The 16204-nt window shown below is 41.3% G+C and overlaps 1 protein-coding gene across 2 annotated transcripts; it reads left to right on the top strand.

The window, feature by feature from the left end:
• Nucleotides 1–917: 917 nt before the first annotated feature.
• Nucleotides 918–6313, top strand: Sln (sarcolipin). 2 transcript variants are annotated; one of them, XM_013009634.1, is made up of 2 exons: nt 918–979; nt 5688–6313. In XM_013009634.1, the coding sequence occupies exon 2, from the start codon at nt 5778–5780 to the stop codon at nt 5871–5873; it is 96 nt and encodes a 31-aa protein (XP_012865088.1). In that variant the 5' UTR covers nt 918–979; nt 5688–5777; the 3' UTR covers nt 5874–6313. The 2 variants fall into 2 exon arrangements, with proteins under 2 accessions (XP_012865088.1, XP_012865089.1); XM_013009635.1 differs by having other exon boundaries at nt 918–1001.
• The last annotated feature ends 9891 nt before the right edge of the window (nt 6314–16204 follow it).

Genomic DNA, 16204 nt, shown 5'->3' with positions numbered 1-16204 from the left:
CTAATTAAATACTTCAGAGGCTTCATTGACCTTCAAACATGTGACTTGTGGATAATAAACTCATCACAGTCTGATTTTAGTCAGTGGTAGTGTTAGAGAAATCACATAATTTCCTTTCTTTCAGATGTAGTCTACATATATCTAGAGTGTAGAAGTTGTGTTTTCATTAAATTGGAGCAGGTCTCCAAACTCTGACCCAAATGATTGAAAGTCTAGCTTTGAGTTGACTGTGATGGTAATTCATCAACAGGTCCATACAGCCTATGGTTTGCTTGGCGGTTGCAGAAGGAACTAGATGAATGTGTAAACTTGTACCTCATGGGTTAGCTGGAAAGTTACATGGAGCAAGGGACGAAGAGAAAAACTTTCATGGCTTAGACTAATGCCAGTTTTGGAGAAAGCCTGTGAAATTCTTCAGTGTGTGTGTGTGTGCGTGTCTGTGTGTGCATGCACACGCACACATGTCTGGGTTCAAGGCAGAGGATTCTTCGCATTTCAAATGCCTAAACATATGGGTGGTAAAGTGAAGTCACAGTTTTACACCCTCGCCCGCTAAGCAGGGAGAGCAGTTAACTGAAGCGCCAATGTGCTAAATCAAGTCTGTCACTCTTGATTTATGATGCTTTAAAGGCACGTTAGACATAAAGATATAAAAGATTGATGTAAAAGTCACACCAGTTGCCCTGAAAGTCAGCTAGAAACCCAAGGCTTTAAAATTCCTGGGTGGTATTTAGTCCAAATTGGCAGCCAAAGGAACAAAGTCTTAGTCACCACACTTCCATGTCCTTCTGAACAGAAATAGGCTCGAATCTTCCGAGTGGCTCTTGTGAGGTGCTTCATCGGTGACGTCACACAGATTGTCACCGCCCTCAGTCTACTTTAGGCCCTGCTGAGAGTCCAAGGGTCCAGGCAGCCAGGGAGACAGCAGGAGTTGGAGGCTGAATTGGAGAGAGTAAGGAAGAAGCGTGCCATAGCCCAGGTGTGTCCTTGACCCCCATCAGGTAACAGCAGAGTTATCTGCCTGTGTGTGTGTGTGTGTGTGTGTGTGTGTGTGTGTGTGTGTAGGTTGCAATGACATTTAAGACGTAAAGTATTATTATTATTATTGATTCCTGTTTTTCATTGGTATGTATTTTCTCCCTTCTTACTTTTTAAAATGTCTTTCTTCCTATCTTAGAAGAGAGTCTATTTTCCATCTCCTCAAAGTTTCTAATCACTGAAAACCACCATTGAACTTAGGGTGCAATTTTGCTCATAGCCTTTTGGGTTTTAGTAGATCCATGTGGCAATCACTTTGGGTCATATACCCCAGGGAAGAATTAAAATGAGAGACGGAATGTTTTATGGACTAACAGTGGAAAGGATGTCTGTTCTGATTCCTGCCTAACTTTGAGTCATCCTTCCTAAATATGTAAATATATGTGAAAATTCATCTTCACCTTACAGTTGTATGTGTTGATTGAATTGGGCCAATTGGAAATTCTCACCTTATTTTCCCCGTTTTATTCAGTTAAAATACATGACCGAACAAATACTTGCAGTCACTGTCAAAGTTCAAAAAATAGTTACGAGGTAAGCCATGGGAAAGAAGTGTGCTCAGTAGCTGTCAATTCAGAATGCATAAAACATGAGCAGTCTAGCAATAATTATTAGCCACACATATAATGATCATTTACCAAAAACCTGATCATTTACTAGCACCCAGAAATCTATTCCTGATCACCTCCCTTTCTGCTGTCTGTCCCAACTATTGAAGTAGTTTTGACCTTCCTTTTCTTAGTGCTTTCCCATATATTTGTACATTCCTAAACAAGTTCTTTGTCTTTGATTCTATAAAAGGAACCAACTGTTTCTTTTGTATATTCTTCTTTTGCTCATCAGTACTACAGTAGTGCTTACATTTTCTCTGTTCAATAGCTTTCAAATGTCTCCATATACTATTCAGCCATTCAAGTGTTGACGAACATTTGTGATTTTTTTAAATTTTTTTATTTTATTTATTTATTTTTTTACACTTTGGAGTTCCTATGCTACCTTGAACATCCTTGTACATGAATCCTGGTGCCCGTGTATTTGAGAATCTAAGGTAGAAGTTAAACTGTAAGCATTAAGGAAGAACATTTTCTACCTTAATTAAAAAAGTGCCACATTGTCAAAGTGACTGAAAATTCACACTTAATTTAGTTGCAGTAATAACCTGCTGTAATATTCTTAAGAGGTGACCGCAATTCTGGGAACTAGCTCTTGTCTGTCACTTGTAGGTCTGCCTCTAATTTTCTTTTTTGTGTGTGTGTGTGGGGGGCAGTCCGGTCGTGGGGCCTGAACTCTGGGTCTGGGCCCTGTCCCTCAGCTCTTCAGCTCAAGGCTAGCGCTCTACCACTTGATCCACAGCGCCACTTCCGGCTTTTTTTTTCCTGCTTACGTGGTGCTGAGGAATCGAACCCAGGGCCTCATGCATGCAAGGCAAGCGCTCTACCACTGAGCCACCTTCCTAGCCCTCTAACTTTCTTTGCTACAAAAACAGCCTCTCTTTTAAAAGTCAATTTCTCAGCTAAGTTTTTGGGACAGACAAAACCCACAGTAATACTTGCCTAAGTTATGAAGGTAATTGGAAAAACTTCCAATAGCATTTTCCTCTTTTTTATTCCCCCCAAGTGTTTTCCTATTGGATCCCAAATCATGATTCATTTTCTTTAGTTTGTCAGTCCTGGGGCTTGAACTCATGGCCTGGAAATTGTCCCTGAGCTTCTTTTGCTCAAGGCTAGCACTCTACCATTTGAGCCACAGCTCCACGTCCACCTTTTTCTGTTTATGTGGTACTGAGGAATGAAACCCAGGCTCCACGCATGCATGCTAGGCAAGCACTCTACCATTAAGTCACATTCCCAGCCCATGATTCCTTCTAATATAAGAGCTTACTCTAATCAGCAGATCTGGTGGGTCAGTTAATTTGCTCTTCCTGAACTGGGTTACTTTGATCACTATAAACTGGTTTTTGCTTTTTTTTTTCTTGCCTATCTCCACATTTCTTGATAACTTACTCAAATAAACAAATGGGCATTTAGGTCATGGTTTGATCTCATTAATAAGTTTATAGTAAGAGCTGGTCTTTGATTCCTTTGTCTCCAGGCCCCATGTCTAGACTGATTCTCCTCCCGTTTTTTGAGCTTGTGGGCATTTGGTCATATTCTTACTTCCTCCTTCACCTATCACTTTTTGGTTGTTTAATTCTCCCTTCAAGCAAATCTTTGGAAAGATTCCCATTGGCAAATGACCACTTCCTGCTGTGGACCAAAGATGATGAAGAACTAAAAGAGAAAGGCAATGTAAACCAATCATTATTGGCTGTGTGCTAAACCAAGATTCAACAACTAACTGGTTAGTACCACGTGGTTGGCACCAACAATTACACAATTAAAATGAACTATTCGGCTAGAACGAATAATTTGATCCATTGATGCTATACCAGATACAGTAATTCAAGCCGATAGTTCTATTTGGTTAGATGGCTCAAAATATTCAGACAAAAACTTGACTACGAGAGCTTTCGACCCCTCAAACTCTCACCCTTAGCAAACAAAATACTATTTTGTTAAGGTTTTACATTCAATAGTAAAACTTCACCGTGAATATCTAAAATGTAGGTGTCTACCTAAAATTATCTAAAGAACAGAACACTGGTATGTTATCTACATTGTCACTCTACAGCACCAAAGGGAGTAATTTGATGGATGGTATCATCTATGTTCTCGAGGTGTGGTTTCCTGCAAGTACAATGTGCACGCACTCTGAAGATTCCAATCCTGCTCTTTGAAATGTTTACAATCTAGGCACATCCTGGGCTGGACTAAAAATAGCTGGCACAAGCCCTGAAGCTGAAATGCTCATGAGGTTAACACTTGCTCTTTGGACTGACTAGCAAGGGACTTTTGGTTGACCCCCCAGTAGGCTTTGTGCCCAATGCAAAGCCATGCAGCTGTTGGCACTATTTTACACCTTCAGCTGGGGCTGGATGAAGACTTAGAGCAGCCTGAAATCCAGAGGATTATGTGATCCTCCGCCCAAGGATAGATAATTCAGTGTCTCATGGGCAACACTGAACTGTAACATTCTTTTCTTTTGGTGTCTGTACTTGCTGATGCCTTTAAGTTAGTGAAATAAACACATGCGTTCATACACACAGGAGTCAGAAAGAAATGAAATGCTTTAAATTTGGTTAAAAGCACCAGTACAGAGAAAGTACAAAGTACAAAGAAAGTACAAAGGAAGAGAAGAATCAGAACAAAAATATTGGTTTTTGTGATACCAGGAAGGGAAGCCAGACTCTTAATATTAATACAAGTTGTGTGTGTGTGTGTGTGTGTGTGTGTGTGGTTTAAGGTATTGACTCATGTCACTGTGGATGCTGACAAGTCTGAAATCTCCACGGTAAGCTGGAGTGAAGAGTGGCAGCCCTTGTTCAGAGATAGTCCAAGGACAGATGTTGGACATCTGGGATGGGCAAGGTTGCATTACGACTCCTTGATCTTGGAATGGCAACCTTCTTCCTGCGCTCACACTTTGGGTTCCTTAATACCTTCGTTGTTTCCTTTCTTTAGTTATTTTTCTCCCCCGGCTCCCCCCACAAGGCACAGGGCCTCATAATTCCTAGGTAGATATTCTATCTCCTGAACCAAGCCTGCAGTCCCTTTTTGCCCTTTTTTTTACCTTTCCAAGGTAGGGTCATGCTCTCTGCCCAGGCTGACGTAGGCTTCTATCTACCTCGGGCTTCCCTGTGTTGTTACTGGAGATGGTAGGCACAAACCACTACACTTAACCATTGTGTTCTCCTGTAGCTGGGATAACAGCTCACCACCACCATGACCAGCCATTGAGTGAGAAAAGTCTCTCAACTTTTTATGCCTAGGCTCACTCCAACTGTGATCCTCCAATCTCTGTCTGTCAAATAGCTGGGATTACAGTCCTAGTCACTGTGTCTGGTCTTTTAATCCCCTCTTTTTCTTCCTTTTTTTTTTTTTGTTGTTGGTTGTAGAGCTTGAGCTCAGGGATTGGGCTCTGTCCCTGAGCCCAAGAGAGAGATCTCTTGAGAGATCTCTCTTGAGAGAAAGATCTCTCAAGGTTAGCACACTAACACTTTGAGCCATAGCTCCACTTCCAGTTTTCTGGTGGTTAACTGAAGATAACAGTCTCATGGACTTTCCTTCATGAACTGGCTTTGAACCCCAATCCTCAGATCTCAGACTCCTGAGTAGCTAGGATTACAGGCACGAGCCACCAACATAATCCCCTGTTCTTAACAGGACACCAGTCACCTTGCATCAAGGTCTACCTGAGTGACCTCATTTTTGTTTGTTTGCTTGCTTGTATTGGTACTTGAGTCATGCCTCCAGCTCTATTTGCTGTAGGCTTCTTTTTCTTTTTTCCTAGTAATGTCTCATGCTTTTCCCCTAAAGTTTGCCTGGGCCTGCAATCCTATTACCTAGGGCCTCCTGAGTAGCTGGGATTACAAACATAAATCAGTACTCTTAGGCTTAGTGACCTCAAGATGCTCTCTCCCAATGCAGCCACATCCTTAGGGAATTAGGGCTTTAAACATAAACATCTCAAGGGGGACACTGTCAACAAATATCATCTTATATTAACCCTCCTTTACCTCCCTATGTCTTGATTTGGTTGCTTCCTCTTAGGAGGTGAAGACAAGCCGGAAGGCGAGTCTGCCGGAAGTTGAGTCTGCCCGAAGTTGAGTCTGCCGGAAGTCCTCCCCAGCCAGTGTGAGGATGGAGCGGTCCACCCAGGAGCTGTTCCTCAACTTCACCGTGGTCCTCATCACTGTTCTCCTCATGTGGCTCCTTGTGAGGTCCTATCAGTACTGAGAGGCCAGGAGTTGTTCCCAGGCCTGCCTAGATGCCCTGGGGTGCCTCCTGCCTGCCCTGAGAGCCCACAGCTGTCATGGGCTGTCACTCTTGGCACCCCCAAGCTCCTCTGACCCACACTCACAATGCCTGACCTATCCCAGCACTAGGAGTGATCATGTGTTCAGTAAAGATGCTGCTTGCATGGCCTGCCTGGTGACCAGTGAACACTAGAGCTAGCCCCAACTCCTACTGCCCATGGGTTAGACAGGCTACAAGGTCAAAGGCAAACTGGATTCATGATGCTGCCACACTAGAACAGCCCCTGATGTGTCTCACCACACTCTCTCCCCACAATCCGCACTGCCTGTTACCAAACTCTCATTCAACCCGCCAGAAGCAATGCTAAAGGAAGTCTCTGTTAACTTCTCTAACTCCCATGTCAATAAAGTCAACTCAACCATGAAGATGGTGGCTTTTTAGAATTTATTTTAGCTTCTGTGAATGTTGCAGCACTCACCCCTTGCCTAAGATGGAAGTGACAAACGCTCTGGTATTTCTAGCATTTGAGTTAAGCCAACGCTCACCAACTGCTAAGGATTTGAAACCAAGTCAAGTAAGGGGATCACATTTCAATCATTCCTGTGGGTCAGTGTTCCTCAAGCCTTTCCCTTTAACCAGTTCCAAGGGCAGAGGGAGGATAACTTCACTCCGCTAGAAGATCTGGGCCAGCACCTGGAGATGCCACTAAAAGACAAACCCCCTTAGAAGTCTTACAGCTTATCCTCAGAACTCACAAAAATGATATATTCTACTACATAGCATCTCCATGTTTATTTAACTCATCTGTCTCTCTGTCTGTCTATCCATACCAGCTGTGGGGCTTGAACTCAGAGCTGGGGCAATATCCCTGAGCTCTTTCCCTCAAGGCTAGCAATCTACCACTTGAGCCACAGCTTCACTTCTGGTTTTTTGGTTGTTAGTTCGAGATAAGAGTGTCTCAGAATGGGGCTGGGAAGGTGGCTTAGTGGTAGAGCGCTTGCCTTGCATGCCTGAGGCCCTGTGTTCGATTCTTCAGCACCACATAAGCAAAAAGAAGAAAGCCGGAAGTGGCGCTGTCTGTGGCTCAAGTGGTAGAGCGCTAGCCTTAAGCTAAAGAGCTGAGGGACAGCGCCCAGGCTCAGAGTTCAGGCCCAACGACCGGACCCAAAACAAAAAACAAACAAAACAAAACAAAAATCATAACAAAACAAAAAGGAGTGTCTCAGAATTTTCTGCGCTGGCTGGCTTTGAACTCCAATCCTCAGATCTCAGTCTCTTGAGTAGCTAGGATTACATAGGCAGAAGCCACCAGCAACTGGCTTCCATGTTTATTTTTAATATAAGTATTTAGCATTATTGATCACTAATATGAATCATGTTCCTAAATGTAGAACATTCTTATTTAGTTATTGTCTTGATACAAATACAGCCTTACAGGGACAAAGAAAATACACGAGGGCTGGGAATGTGGCTTAGTGGTAGAGTGCTTGGTTAGCATGCATGAAGCCCTGGGTTCGATTCCACAGTACCACATACACAGAAAAACCTGGAAGTGGTTCTGTGGCTCAAGTGGTAGACTGCTAGCCTTGAGCAAAAGAAGCTCAGGGAAGCCGGGCGCCTGTAATCTTAGCTACTCAGTAGGCTGAGATCTGAGGATCGCAGTTCAAAGCCAGCCTGGGCAGGAAAGTCCATGAGACTCTTATCTCCAATTAACCACTAGAAAACTGGAAGCGGCAGAGCGCTTGCCTTGAGCTGAAGAGCGCAGGGACAGTGCCCAAGCACAGAGTTCAAGCCCCATGACCAACCAAAAAAAAGAAAAAAAGAAGCTCAGGGACAGTGGCCAGGCCCTGCATTCAAGCCCCAGGATCATCAAAGAAAGAAAGAAAGAAAACACATGTGTACATACATATAACTGTAAGCACACCACAGGAAGTAGACATTTCTTTAGTATGTTGCTAGAACACTGCCTGTTAGACAGACCTCACTTGTTAAATTTGTGAGAATTCTGTTAAAGATCATCTTTCATAGCATCAGCACCTTCTTTGCTGAGAATCTGAGCACCGAGGCACTGTCCACTTAGCACTGTGGTCCTCTGTCCTGTCTATACTCAAAGAAAGTCAATAAATCCAGGGGTGATTTTTCATGGTACAGAGGTTAGGTCTTCCTCAGATTGATTAAATAGAAAAGTCAGGAGGTGGCTCTTAAATTTAAAGAAAACTAAATCTTCTAGATGATTCTATTGTGTAGCAGAGTAATGGGTACCAGCCATTGCTTCTCAATCTTTGATGTGATTGTCAGAGAAGTTTTGTTCAAATGAAGATTTGAATTCAGTGTTGATTCTGAATTATTTAGAGCAGATCCATGGAAATTTTAGACCAGCTTCCAAGTGAGGCTAGTGTGCCTTCCATAGATTTCTGCATGTGCATTAGTCCATCACAATAACCTGTGGGAAAAAAAATCTTTGAAAAAAACAAAGCATCCGAGCTTGATTTTTTTTTTAAAAAGGGTCTTATTTTATGTCTAGAGGTAAACTTTTTTTTGTTTTAAGGAAGGATTCTAATATGAGTCTAATGTGATTCAAATGTGATGCTAATATTAAGAATTGTAAGATCAAGAAAAAGGTGTATTAAAATTTTTTGTTTTGGCCAGTCCTGGGGCTTGAACTCAGGACCTGGGCACTGTCCCTGAGCTTCTTTAGCTCAAGGCTAGTGCTCTACCATTTGAGCCACAGTGCCACTAAAAGTGCTGTATTTTGAGAGATCCTCTTCCTCCGTCCTGCTCCAATTGGGAAGTAATAGTGTATGATCTGCTCAGGGTCCTGCCTCTAATCTTGGAGTTTGACGTACAAGCAGGCGTCTATAACTTAACAACCCTACTCAGAGGCCCACAGCTCCAGGACCTGTAGTCCTTGGTGAGTAGTTATTCATTTCCTTGAAGAAAATCTCAAAGCAGCTGCTGTTGACTGATGTTTGTGTACGTTTGAGAAGTGCTATGTACTGGGGAAGGAGGGGTACAGTCCCTTCAGACATTGGGTGTGTTGGTCTCTTTGTGGAGCTGAAATCCTGGTGTCCACATTTATAACAGGGATCATTTTGGGAGTCTACTGCATGGGAGCCCTGCACCAGGCCCTTGCCATATTTCTTGCCATTTAGAGGATGTGGGGGCTGAGGGATAGAGATCTCACTAATCAGGTGTAAGGGGCAAAGCTGTATGGACAGCATGATCATTTAAATCTTCATTGGGGACTTTTTTCTCCAGTTCTGGGACTTGAATTCAAGGCCTGGGCACTGTCCCTGAGCTTCTTTTGCTCAAGGCTAGCACTCTACACTTGAACCACAGCGCCACTTCAAGCTTTTTCCTGTGTATGTGGCACTGAAGAATCAAACCCAGGTCCTCATGCATGCTAGGCAAGCACTCTACCACTAAGCCACCTTCCCAGCACCCCCCTTTTTAAAAATCATAGATCCCCCAAAACATTTGATTATTTTTAAAATAAAAATATTCTATTGTTATTATAAAGGTGGCGTATAGAAGGGTTACAGTTACATAAGTCAAGTAAAGAATACATTTCTTTTTGGACAGTGTCACCCCTTCTCTTGTTTTTCCCAGTTTTCCCCTCCCATCCCTACCCACAAGTTGTAGAGTTTATTTTCAACATGGTGTCTAGTGAGTACCACTGTTGCATTTGTTCACCTTTTGTCCCACTATTTCTGTGCTTCCCTTCAAGCCTCCCAAAGATAGATAAATGAATAAACAAGACAAAAAGAAAAGGAAAACAGCAACAAAAGAAAAAACCCCCTTGTTTCCATTGCCTGGAACTCATTTCAATAAGTATTCTTCTATATGATCCAGATGCACACAGGCACTACTCCTTTGTGTTTTCCATTAATTGTACCCTCCTTTGGTCTCACTGTGTGTGAATGCCTAGAGGCCTGTATAATTTATCATGTCCCATAGTAGTTTAGATTCTAGCTTCTCTATATCAGAGAAAACATGCACCATTGGCCTCTCTGAGCACGGCTTAACTCACCAGAATTTGTTCTAGAGCTATCCATTCTTGATTATGTTTAAATGACACCCCCACAGTCTCATCTTAATTAGACAAAGCTGCAATTGTAATTCTCTTGGCAATTTCTCCTTGTTTATCAGTCGTCACTCTCTTCTTTCCCTGACTTCCTGTGACTGGGATGTATTGACAGGACTAATATTCAGGCTCCAGTGAGGACCTCCTTTCTAGGTTTGGAGATCCATTAACAGCTTCACTTGTGGGGCTGCTACACCTATGTAATGACTTTCATGTTCAGAACTCCTCATTATCATGACTAAATCCCAGCCTCACAAGTCTTACAAAGGCCATAAGGCTCTTTTTCAATGTCACCTTCTCTGGGATCTGGTGTACTCTGAATCATGGTATTTTTGCTGTCTCCAGTGTTGGTCTTATCCACCCAAAAGGGGCCTGGTTGCCCCTAAACAAGATGCTAGTAGTTTTCCTCTAGAACCAGAACTGAATCCTAGTTGTTATCAAAGGTTCTGGTTCATGGCCTTGAGCTTCCCTAGTTTCTTTCTCTTGTTCATTTGTTCATTCATTCATTCAACAAGTACTTATTAGGAAATTGCTACATGTTGGCCTAGTACTAGACAACTGGGGTTGAAATGGCTAAGAAGACAGCCTTAGTGTGGGAGACAAATATAAATAGGCAGTTATGACGTGATCAGTTCTTTGGCAAGAGAAAGTTAGGGGTATGTTGGAAGAGATACAGGATACAGGAAACAGCAAGGATCAGAGGGCATAACCATCAGGAAGATAACCATATCTACCTGTAGCTTTGCTTTAGTTTGCTGTTCCCTGCAACTCCTATTTCTAATCATTAAAAAAAAAAATGTTTTGGTTGCTCCTGGGCTTGAATTCTGGGCCTAGGCTTAGCTGAGCTCTTTTTGCTCGAGGCTAGTCTCTACCTCTTTGAACTCCAGTGCCACTTTGTTTTTCTGGTGGTTAATTGGAGATAAGAGTCTCTGAGCCTTTCCTGCCTGGGCTGGCTTTGAATAGCTTCCTGAATAGCTAGGATTACAGACTTGAGCCACCAGTGCCCAGCAAAAAATTTTTTAATTTAATTTTTGTTGTTGTTGTTGGTTGTGGGCTTGAACTCAGGGCCTGGGTGCTGTCCCTGAGCTCTTTTGCTCAAGGCTACAGCTCTGCCACTTTGAGCCACAGTGCCACTTGCAATTTAATTTATTTTATAGGTCCTGGGGCTTGAACTCAAGGTCTGCGTACTGTCCCTGAACCTCTTAGTACTCAAGGCTAGCATTTTACCACTTGAGCTACAGCACCACTTCTGAAATTGTTATTTTAAAGGTGCTATACAAAGAGGGTTATAGTTGCTTAAGTCAGGTGAAAAGTAATTTCTTGTTGGACAATATCGCCCCTGCCTCACTCTCATTTTTTCAATTATTTGTCGTTTTTAAGGATGGCCTGCTTTCTTTCATAGTGGTGACCTTGCATAGATGTCCCCTTTGCCTGAACTTCCCTGTCTTTCTTTTCCTGGCTAACGCCTGGTCATTTGCTAAGATTGCCATCAAGTGTGATTACTTCTTGGAAGTTCTCCCCAAATCATTCCTGCTCTCTGGGCTTCAGGCCTAACTTCTCATGTCACTTATCACATCATGTTGGTTTGTTTGTGTCTCTTGCATGTGTGTTTGTCTTGGGCACTTTCTTCCATGCTTAATTTTAGCTCCTTTTTAGGCCAATCCTCCTCACTGGGTATCTGTTGAATGCATCACTGGTTGCCTGGCTGGACATAAAAGTCTTTAGTAGACAGGTACCATTCCTGTGACTAGATGCATGATCTGTGTTTGCCGACATGTGCTTTAAACAGAGGCGTGAAAAAAGTTCTACTTCCAAAATGTCTATGACATTAATGAGCCATCCAAACTTTGAAAAAGAAAACTTTAGACAGTTGCAAACAACTTGTTCAAAGGCAAGTTAGCTTCTTTATGAAATATTCATGGTGCCAGCTGCTTTTGATCTATACCACCACCCTGAACAATTTGACAATGCTTATGAATTACTCATCAAAGCCTAAATATGCTCAGTGTGTTTGAGCCTATTTTCAAGTTCATCTACCAACAGGGTGATACTGGAGAAATTGACAAAGTGAGGGTCAAACTCAATATGTAATATGATTGCATACTTATTGTGTCTTAGGAGTATTTCTGTTTGATTCAATGTCTAAAAACAAATCTCGTGAAGCATGTATTAACTAATTTATTATTCTTTTGCAATGAGTTCCATTATGTTGCCTAAGTGGGTCTTGAACTCCTAGACGCAAGTGATTCTCTTGCCCTAGACTTCTGAGTATCTGAGAGTTCAGGTATGTGGTACTAGATCTGACGGAGTTGAAATACTTATCTTTATTCAGGCCATAAAGATGAGGAAACAGAGGCTTGGAAAGATGAGTGATCAGCTCTAAAACACAGAGGAGAGAGGCTAATCTAGTTCTTTTTAACTCTGAGACCAGGCAGACATTCCTCTTCTAGCCCTCTGTTCTGTCAGCTGACCCAAAGATGCAAGACAAGTTTCTTCTACCCTGGCCTTGAAAATGCCAAAAGCATGGTATTATATCAAATCTCGAAATAAATACCTCTAGATAAGTACATTACTTGTTTTATGGTTCAGTCATACAGGATGTGCAACCTCTTCATTGTTCTGTATTCCAAGTGTCTGAAACAAGCCCCAGACCATCTGTTCTGTCACTCAACTGAGCAGGAGATAATAATAAGAGTCCTGATGGCTGGTTAGCTATTGTCAATGTGTCAGTATTATCTGTTGGCCTTGAGTGGAAATGACACTTCCATCTAGTGCATTAGCTGGGTATGCACACTTGTAGGAATTTGTCACATGGTAATTTTCATTTCCCACACATTAGGTCATTTAAAAACAAGGCTCTGGAAACAAAAAAAAAGCCAGGGCTTTGGATTCACAGTAAGAATTTTGATATTATATGTTATTATGACCTTAGGACAATTTCTGAACTTTGGTGGAACACACAGTTTCCTTTGGATAATAAGCCTTCTTTTAAAATTGTCAAATAGAAAAACTGAAAATAAATAAAAGAAACATAAATACTTGTAAGAAAGTTAAAAACAAAGTATACTCCAAGAGTATAGCTAAGCAATAGTGCATGTGGTTAGCAGTAGAGATATTGAGTTAAATCTTAAAACCTTCACCGCAACCCAGTCCAACTAAAGAAGAGTACCTTTTTTTTAAAAAAAGTGTGATTGTTGCCTTATATTACATAATATTTTCAAAGTACTTAGCACAATGCTTGACAATGAGAGAATACTGAATAAGTGGTGGTTAATATTACTATAAGGTAAGTACAATACTTGGTACACACTAGGCCCTAAAACTTGTTAAAGTGGTGGTAAAGGCAGGGCGCTGGTGGCTCACACCTGTAATCCTAGCTACTCAGCAGGCTGAGATCTGAGGATTGCACTTTGAAGCCAGCCTGGCCAGTAAAACCCATGAGACTCATCTCCAATAAACCACTCAGAGAAAGCTGAAAGTGACGCTGTGGTTACAGTGGTGGATGGTGGGAAGCTGTTTTGATATTTCAGTGCTATTTCAAGAAGGATGAGCCAGGTGCTGGTGGCTCACGCCTGTAATCCTAGCTACTCAGGAGGCTGAGATCTGAGGATGGAGGTTCAAAGCCAACCCAGGCAGGAAAGCCCCTGAGACTCTTATCTCCAATTAACCACTAGAAAACCAGAAGTGGTGCAGTGGCTCAAATGGTAGAGTGCTTGCCTTGAGCTGCAGTGTATAGGGACAGTGCCCAGGCCTAGAGTTCAAGACCCACGACCGACCAGAAAAAAAAAAATCAAGAAGGATGATGATAAAAATGTGAATGCTGAGGATTTTTTTTAAAGTGGGAGAAAGAGGTGAATTGTAGTTTCCTTTGCTGTGAAGAGTAGAATTATAGCCACATTAATAAAAATCTTTTCCTGATATTTTCAGTACCTCAGATATGCTAGTTCTGATATGATGATGGTGGATATAGATATGATCAGCAGAGACTATTTAATCGGCCAACTAGTCCTTTTGAATGAAAAGACATCATTTCTACTGACCATAAAAAGGTAAAGCAAGTCAATCTTGCTAGAAAGAATAATACATTAGAATCTGGCTGCAGGACATATATTTTGAAAAGTCTCATTTTTTAAAAATTTGTAACTCATAACTGGTAAATGTTTTTCTTTTTTAATATTAACTCTGATGATTTGAAAAAAAAGATACTAGAAGACTTTCTTTTCTCCATCTGGGTGCCAATCAAAAAAGAATTTGGCCCTGAATACAACTTGTTCCAAATTATTATACTGTTTTAATTACTATGTTAATCATCATAATGTCATATATTTTTCTGGGAAGAAATAAACTTATTAAAATTTTATTTGGCTGGTATTTCTCTGAACCTTTTAAGGCTTTGTTGGCTAAGTGAAAATTTGCTCTGAGTTATTTTATGAAATCATTCTTAGTCCTCTCATAAACAAAAACTTCTGTTCGTGTTTGATAACTTTTAGTTTTTAATGTATTAAACTTTTTGTTGTTGTTATTGTAAAGGTGTATACAGAAGGGTTACATTCCAGTTTTCTGGTGGTTAACTGGAGATAAGAGTCTCATAGACTTTCCTGCCTGGGCTGGCTTTCAGACATGATCCTCAGATCTCAGCCTGAGTAGCTAGGATTACAGGTGAGAGCCATGCCATACCCCTCCCTCCGCCTCCCCCCATTAAGGTTGAAGGTGGAAAGGTAACTTTAGCAAGGATCAACCTTTCATCTGTTAGGAGGCAAATCCAGCTACCATGACCCCTGAGATTCCTTGCAATGTTATTGGATGGTTTCCTTGACAACTTTATTTACAACTCTCAGATGTTAAACCAGCTGCTTGCAGATACCTTTTAGATCTTTCCTTACTCTCAAGGAACATGATCTAAATAGGAATCATCACAGGCACCGAGACTTTGGCTAGAAAACCTTTCTAGTGACACAATATCCCAGTCCCCTGAGGTGCCAAAGACATTCTTTCCATACTTCTTCCTCAGGAGAAAGGCATTCGGGTGTAGTGGAAACAGCAAAATAACCTTTGGCAACAATTAGATAGTTGAGTTTTAATCCTGACTCTGTCACTTTGGCAATTGACCCAAAGGCAAATTAAACTCTTCAAGTTTTCTCCTCTAAACATGGAGATCCTCAGAAGATAGTGGTAAAAGTAATTATGGGCACAAAATACATATGAAATACCCAAACATGGTAGATTTGCCACCAACTATATGTAACTATGATTTTTAGGTTAAGGATGGAGCGCTGATTCCCTGTAAAATGAGTTTTGGAACCTGCCTAGTGAGCAGGTGCAAGGCTCTGAGTTCAAATCCTAGTTACCACCCCAAAGAAAAGAAAGAATGACATGAATGTAATCTAGGGGCTGAGGACAGTGTTTGGGGGTAGAAGCCAGCAGGAGAGGTGGAGGATGAAAGAAGAAAATGATGAGAGGTCAATATGATTGAATTACATCTCATACACATTCATGGAAGGAGAATAATGAAATGCATTAAGAATTGTTTAAGAAGGTAGAGAGGGAGATAGGAAAGAGTAGCAGAAGAAGATAAATTCGATTAAAATTTTATATGGAAATATCACCATGAAACCTCTTTGTAAATCAATGTATGCTAATGAAAAAGAGAAGAAATAAGCTTTGCAGAGTTTATTGTTCTGCCAAGTCTAGTCTTGTATAGTGTGTGTGTGTGTGTGTGTGTGTGTGTTGGATTGGGTTGAATGAGAGAAAACAAAATGAAAGAGGATTTTTGATAAAATTTTTGGTCTTATTTAAAAGGCCTCATATATTTCTTTTAGATTCATCCCTGCATACTTCAGAGTTTTTGCTATTACAAGTGGGCTATTTTTCTATTGGAGATAATCAAAATATTTAAAAATAGGTGTTTTTTTTTTTTGGTGTGTGTGTGCCAGAACTGGAGCTTGAACTTGGGCACTGTCCTTGAGCTCTTTTTAAATTTGATTTAATTTATTTATTGTATTTATAGAGTGGGCATTCAGAAGAATTACAGTTACACGAATCAGGTAATGAGTACAATTCTTTTTGAACCATGTCTCCCCTTTCCCTGGCTCTCTCTCAGTTTTCCCCTCCAGTCCCCACCCACAAGACATACAGTTCATTTCCATATAGTGTCTAGCGAGTATCCCAGTTGTATTTTTTTTTTTTTTTGTTGGTTGTGGGGCTTGAACTCTGGGCCTGGGCGCTG

This window comes from Dipodomys ordii, unplaced genomic scaffold (assembly GCF_000151885.1).
Source record: "Dipodomys ordii isolate 6190 unplaced genomic scaffold, Dord_2.0 Scaffold10, whole genome shotgun sequence".
Classification (NCBI taxonomy): Eukaryota; Metazoa; Chordata; class Mammalia; order Rodentia; family Heteromyidae; genus Dipodomys; species Dipodomys ordii.
The sequence above is the reverse complement of the archived record's forward strand: the minus strand, read 5'-3'. Positions and strand labels throughout refer to the sequence as shown.